At 38.2% G+C, this 7,541-nt stretch overlaps 1 protein-coding gene across 1 annotated transcript; it reads left to right on the top strand.

Annotated features, from left to right (window-relative positions):
* The first annotated feature begins 2,742 nt into the window (after positions 1-2,742).
* On the top strand, positions 2,743-6,980 carry bloc1s5 (biogenesis of lysosomal organelles complex-1, subunit 5, muted). The gene is made up of 5 exons (XM_069667555.1): positions 2,743-2,989; positions 3,293-3,375; positions 4,205-4,334; positions 4,716-4,774; positions 5,136-6,980. Exons 1-5 carry the CDS (start codon positions 2,971-2,973, stop codon positions 5,307-5,309), a joined length of 465 nt encoding a protein of 154 aa, XP_069523656.1. The 5' UTR covers positions 2,743-2,970; the 3' UTR covers positions 5,310-6,980.
* The last annotated feature ends 561 nt before the right edge of the window (positions 6,981-7,541 follow it).

Raw genomic sequence — 7,541 nt, forward strand, 5'->3', positions numbered from 1 at the left:
CTGTTTTAGTCACAGTTTTGGAGAGTGTCCCAGAAAGGCTTTTGCGTTCGGTGCAGGGGTGTCAAATAAAAAGCAGAATTCACTTAATAGACCTGTGAGACAGAATTACAGAAAAACACATGACGCGCTCTCATGCAACGAGCTCTCGCGTGCAAACCGCAGCACCAACATCAGGACGCCTGCAGAGCGTGATGCAGGAGGACATATATTTCCTCGTTATGTTGATGTTGGCTCGGCCCTAAAAATTCTTTAATGCTCCGGAAATCTAAACTTTGGATAAGTTTGAATGTAGTTGAGCTTCTTTCCACAGATGAAATCAAACTATGTAAAGTGTGTAAAATGTATTACTTCCATAAGTAAGGTGTGGTCATTTAAAGTGTCATTTAAAACACATTTTAAATTTCAAAATCATACATATGATAGTCTTCTTAAATTGTTCAGAAAATTTCAAAATGAGTCCATAATCCCTTTTACTTCAAATCGAAGTCATAATGCCAATAATATAAGCTTAATTTATCAAAGCCTTCTGATTCATACATCCAGTTTAAGTTGGTATTAATTGGCTACATAAGATGTATTCATTTCTAAAATGATCATGTTGTTTTGAAACATGTCAAAAGCTTGATTTATAAAACTTTTTTGTTAATCTATAAAATATATCATATAATAAACAGTATAATGTAAAATACATTTAATAAGCTGATTATAATATCTTTTATTTTCTAACCTCTAATTAGATTTGCATGTAACTCTGCAGTGCTTTATAGATGGTAATAAATGCTGCATTTATCTAGCCTCTCTACCATCCTCACATTTGATCCTAATGTTTTTAATTTCACCCTGCAGAGGCATGAATAAACAAAACAACAGGATGCACGTTCCTGTCATGGACGCCTTTGCTGGATCTGACATGTTTTGTTGTCACACATCCTCTCTCGCATCTTAACACAAACACGAGCTTGTTTTTCTCCCTCGGGAGTTGATCAATCATTTAATCTCTTTAATAGGCCCAAATCAAAACTAATGGTGCATGTAATAAGTGTTTAACTAAACGCAGTGGACAGTGGGGGACTTAAGTGGTGCCTTAATGATTTTCTCATAACTGAACATGACAGTTCGAATGAATTTAGGGCTCACAAACAAACTTTTGACAACTCATATGCAACGTTTGCCCCAAACATAGCCTTTTCTCACGCTGACTGAATATCTGCATGTACTTTGCTCTTGCCACAAGTGCTGTGTTTATTAATACATTTATGCCAATATATTTGCATTTCATAAAGTTTATTAAAAACATTTGCTAATCCAAGATTATTCAGTCACAGGGGACTTTGTCAACCCTGGACTTTAATCTAAAAAGTAATGTGAGGGATTTGGTGCCATCTTGTGTTCATTGTTGTGGAGGGGATTTTTCAACCAAACAAATATACTATTCATTCTTTGGAACTAAATATTTTTTTTCTAGCTTTTTTTTGTTTTGTTTTTACATGACATCTTAATTGCATCAGAGGAAACAAAATTTGAATTTAGTCGTTTAGTTTTGTTTTGCACCACATGGAATAATTCCTTTATCATTCTCAATTGGACTAATAGTTGACAAATTTATTGTATTTTCTAAAGATTATCATAAGACTATTGTTTTTTCCTCGAGAATCTTTGGCAGTAGGATATCTTTTAAAAATGATAGCAGAGCTTAAACGCCATGCACTTTGACAGAGAACGTTACTTTGTGCACTACTTTATTAAAAGGTCAATAAACCAAAATCAAATACTTTAAAATCAATATTGAATAATCACTGTTGGACACTATGAAGTAACTATCAGAAGAAATAAGTGAGTGATCCCTCGTAGTTCTACAAAAATGATTAAACCTCAGTCTTGTCATAGCCACTTTCGGGTTTGTGAATAAGCCCCCTTGCTAGGGTTTCATCTTTCTATTTTGTCATATGAAGTTAAAGTTTACATTTATAATAATTTAAAAATATTTGTCCGTTGCACAATTTCAAATAAGCCATTATGTATGGTGTTGAGCTATACATCTAGTAAGTTGATGTGATGGAATTTGATTAATGGAAATGGAGGGACTACTTAATGTACAAAAGAAACATTTATTATTATTATCCATTAGGCCTATAATTAATGTATAAACTGTAGCATCAGTATAGTAGTTCTCAACTATAAATTAAGAAATTATTACAAGTTATAAAACCTAATGAAAGGACACATATTGAGGAAAGAGTGCAACTAAACTGTTGAATTGTTTTTAAGCCACACATTAATGAAAATGTATGGTCCATATTGAAGAACGTCATTGTTATCATTGGTAATTTAAATATATTTTGAACTTACAAGTAATGTGTGGAAATGTGTTCAAAATGCAGATTTTAATGTCACTTGGTTCCACCACAGAGCAAGACTGACATCTGCTGTCTGCGTTCAAGCACAACATCAGTGGGCCTACGCATTCTGCAATACCGTCTCCCATCCTACTTCTAAAAAACATACGACATTAAAAGTTTCTTTGCAAAACAGCACGTCATTGTAGCCTGCCTGAAAGCAAGCCTGCGGGACAATGCGGTTCATGTGAACTAGCTAAAAACATCAAAGCGCGGGTGGTTTTACTGAGATGAACGCGTCCCCCCTCTTTCAACCGTTTGGATCAGTCCATGGCCTCGCACCCGGAAGTAGTAGTAAATATTTACATAGTCAGCTGACTTCTGTTCACCTGATAGTGATTAGCAAAAGACCAATACTCTATTTCACCTTATATTTCTACATCGTTGAAGTACAGATTAATGACTTAGTTCTGCTAAGCAGCTCTCTCGCTTTCACAAGTAGCTGCTGGTTAGCTTAGCATTTTGGGACATTAAGGAAGTGTTTAGTAGTTTGTAGCTTCTCGAGCTAGCTGCTACTCAACAGACAAACTGTGATTTAACTACTACACAGATCATTTCAGCAGGGTTTGTAAACATGGATAAGATTGCACAAGGTGAGTGAAATCCAAAGTCTAAAAATCATTCTCTGTTTGTTTGCATGTTTGCCCCGCTGTTTACCTTTTAAATATCTAATGTCAGATTCAGTGTTATGTAGTAAATTGGTATAAAGGAAGAATGAGAAGAAAACTTCAAGTTCAAAAAAGGCTAATAATTATAAAAGTACACTTTTGATGGTATGCAGGCTAACTAAAACGTTGTTAAAGGTAGGCATAGTGTGCTCAAAGAATTGTTTTAAACCCTTTAAAATGCTTAGTTGTCACAAAAAGACTGTATGTATGTTGTTGTTCTGCTTGTAGATGTGGGTGATGTCCAGTCCCGACTGTTGGACCACAGACCAGTCATCAATGCAGAGATCCGCTACTTTGTGAGAGAGTTTGAGGTAGGTCACATGAGATGATGTTGTGCCACTGTGACCAAAACACTGGGAAAATGAACATGGCCCCACAAACAGTTTAACACACTCTTTTTACATACTCGGATGCAAAAACAAAAAAAACATTATATTTTGCTATATGCAGGACAAGTATGTTAATTTATAGGGCAGCAGACGATTTTACAACTCTATAATTACTTATACACTACCAGTCAAAAGTTTGGACACATTTTCTCATACAAGTGAATGGGAAAGTGTGTCCAAACTTTTGACTGTTAGTGTAGTTGTGATAATAACATAACACTATGACTTGATGGTGACAACTAGCGACCAGTATGTTGACTTTTTGACGTTATTTTAAGTTTTTATCCTTCAACGCTGCTGTCTCTCTCTCTAAGTGTTACATCAGACCCCAAGAGCCTACATGGAACATTTGCACCATTTTAAGTACTTGTAGTGCTACAGTTAGAACAAGGAACACCTGCCATGCATACACGTGGAGATAGGGCAGGTGACACTATAGAGGTGCCAAAAACAAAAGTACAATCCATTCCACACTAACTTTGGGTCAAGTGGGCTTTAATCATGGAGCCCAAAATTGAACAGTTAATTTGTTTAAACTGTTTAAATGATTTTCTTAAAGATAAAGTATCGTCTTTTGTTCTTGAGTGGACAATCCCAGGAATTGATTACAGTTCATGTGTGGTTCTTTTTTTTCACTCAATTAATTAGAAGCAACATGTTGAGACTCACTGCTGGACTTAATGACTAAATAAGCCTGTGTATAAGTGTACTATTTGTGCGACCACACTGAACTTTACCTGCTGCTGTTTAGGAGAAACGTGGACACAGGGAGAGCAGACTTCTGGAGAACCTTAATAAAATGGTGATGGAGTCTAACGAGCAGATGCTGCCCACAAATTTAGAGAGCATCACCCAGCAGCTGTCGGACGTTGCAAAACGTTGTAAGTCTACTTCTCCTCAGAGTCACACTTGAGAATTTGATTTAAATTTTGCTAATGTCATGTCTGACGTACCATCATATCAGACACTTTTGTGTGCTGAAAAATACAGCAATGTTGTATTTTCTATTCATTTTTATGTTTTAAATAATTGTACTACATTATGAATCCACATTATGGTAAGACAGCAGACAAAAACCTACTTTGACAAACTGTAGCACAAATTTTTTTTATAGTTTTTTTTTTTTTTTTTTTTTTTTTTTTTACATCAATCAATCAATCAATCAAATTTTATTTGTATAGCGCCAAATCATATATCTATGTTATGTTTCAGTCTAATTTGAATATGGATATTAAGGATATTACTTTGCTTTTCTCTCACAGTGGAAGCTGCTAATCACATGGTAGAGAGAGTCCAGCAGAGGGAGCTAGAGGCACAGCAGGTAAACACCGGGCAGCGGGCTTGCAGTGCAGATGGACATAATAACACAGCCTTTAAAAATCAGATTGGTTTGCAAAGTACAGAGGCATTTACGCAAATGTGTCCTATCTGTGTATGTACAGTAACTGTAGGCTGCATGACTGTTCTTAGACACCACAACAAGCCCCCATACTCCCTCCATACCCCATACTTTTCTGCAGCTTAATTGTACCGAATGAATTCAAACTGTTGCATCAAATTAAGACAAACTTTAAGACATCACACACATCTTGTTTACAGCTACAATTTAGAACTGGTGTGAGACATTTGCAGAAACTTCCTGTGACCTTTTGTTGTGTTTTCACCTCCTTGTGTCCTGACAGAGCACCCAGCTGCAGGGGAACATGGAGCGTTTGAAAGAGGAGTGGGCAGAGTTCCTGAAGGAGCAGCAGAGATTAAAAGAGGACGTGGATGAGGAGCACGCCAAGGCTGTGGGACATCTCAGCACGCAATACAGTGAAATGAAGAGGGAATTAACCAAGTTTCCATCGATCTAATCAGTTTGTGGGGGTGTGAGTAAACAAACACTCCCCCTCTTGTGTGTTAATTATGGACATGGACGTCTGTTCAGCACATGCGAAACAAAGCTGCTGGCTTTGATTGATGTACTTGTTAGTTGGCATAAAGAGGTGCACAAAAACTCAACATTTTCCAAATCATAAATCTGAAGTGTGATTAACAATGTGACATTTTCACAGGCCATCAAACTCACTATTTCTGCAATCTTTCAGCACATGGGATTTTCACAGCACCTAAAAGGTCTGGAACATGTCATTTTATCTAAACAAGCTTGTATTTGATTGTTCCATGGCTGTGAAGTTTTCAACATTTCAAGATTTTTAGTGGATGCCTGCCTGAAGGGTGCAGATGATAAATTTGCCCCAGCTTGAAAGGAACCTGGATCATTAAATGTTAGGAAAGCTGTCTGAGCAGGTGTGTTTAAAGCACAGGTCAAGTGTTGTAGAAACGAGCTGAAACAGAACTGTTTCCAGAGCAAATCATCCCTCACCAGCTCTCACATGTTTGGAGCGTTTGACCTCCTGAGAATACTTTCAAGTAAACCAACTGCCTATGATGTAACTTTGGTTATAAAATACCTTCGCTGTGGCCAAATTTGAATGATCATCCGCGGCTGTTTCTTAAATCTCATGTTAGTCACAAATCAAATATGAGTTGTCATGTTTGCATGTACAAGTTTTCAGTAGAAGTCATGCTTGAAATGCACGGTGACAACAACATTAAGGGGGGAATTCACCAAGAACGAATTGCGGCAGCTGATAGCAACATAAATTGCGCATCGTTTGCACCCGCTGTCTGCTCCGTCTCAAGGACTGATTCACAAAGCAAATTGCATTAATGATATTCAAGCACCAACACGGCCTTAAAGTTTCACAGATCTGCGCTGTTTGCTTTTGTTTTGTGTATAATTGTGAAGAGAAGCTGTCTGCACCTCCACTCTCTGCTGCGTGGTGCTGCGCTTTTAGGCATTAGTTGGAGCTCAACTCTATCCACAGATCGACGATGAGCAGGGAGAGGAGGGGGCAGCTCAACAGTTAATTGTGAAGTCCGGTCTCGACAAGTGTTTACTAGTTTCACTGTCTGTAACGCAGCTTCATTTTTCTGAACGAGCACGTTTGCCAGTGTGCCGGGGGTGAGCCTTGCACAGCCCCGGACTTATTGATTATAATAATAATGACAATAAATTCTCATTGTTTTTACAGACAAATAAAACTTCTATAACAAAATAGCTGTGCCACAGTTACCACCAGCTCTCTGCAGACAGTAATATTTTCACTCTAACTGCGTGTTGCTGTTAGCGCTGGCGTTTGTGAATTAGGTGATTTTTGCCACGAGGCTTATTTGCATAGAAAGGAGCCAAATTTCCCCCAAATGTTTGTATAATGACTCATTGCATTTAAATACGCGCAAAGTGCACCGGAGCACAGAAACACTGTTTGCTCTGCAGCACACTTTGGGGTGCAGTCAAACCTCTGGCGTGTGGAGAAAGAGGCAGACTTTTTGTGGCACAGGTTTTACAGGCGCAAAAGCTGCGCAATCCTTCAGTGAATTCTCCCCTAAGTGTTAATTTCAGAAGCAAATGTTACCAGTTAAATATTCTATTTTTTTTTTGTTATGCAGCAAGAAAAATAAAATGTTAAAGGTGAAATATGAACAACAAAAGACGGGAAATCGTGTGTGTGCTTCTTGACCCTAAGTGGGGAACTTCTTAGATTAGACTTGCTGCACTTTTATTGCAGTGTTTTGTTTTCGCTCTAGAGAATGTCGGACAGGTTAATGGATGGGTGGGCGCACTGGGCACATTCCTGGCATGGCCAACAACCAAGTTCATCTCAGATAACCTTATAGAGCAAATATTTCAGATGCATTTCCCACACACTGGGACTGCAAAATCATCCTGATTTTAACTTAAAAATGTAATTTTAGCCACCTGATCCATCAGCTGAAGTAAAATAGAGTGTGTGTGAGCAAATAAAAATTAGTAAGACTTAACAGCCAGCCAACAGTGGAGTCCCTCAACTGACAGCAGCTGAAGGAGACACAGCTCTGTATCCCCTTTCACAGAAAATGCAGCCTTATTCCATTGACCTCCCTGCTCACACACAAACCGGGTGTGTGTGTGAGAGAGAGAGAGAGAGAGAGAGAGAGAGAGAGCCTGGGTGATGGCTGGCGTCAGAGCAAGACTCGGTGGTTGGCATGTCATTAGAGAT

Source organism: Semicossyphus pulcher, unplaced genomic scaffold, assembly GCF_022749685.1.
Source record: "Semicossyphus pulcher isolate SPU_LCO1_2020_fin unplaced genomic scaffold, fSemPul1.0.p SCAF_18, whole genome shotgun sequence".
Taxonomy (NCBI): domain Eukaryota; kingdom Metazoa; phylum Chordata; class Actinopteri; order Labriformes; family Labridae; genus Semicossyphus; species Semicossyphus pulcher.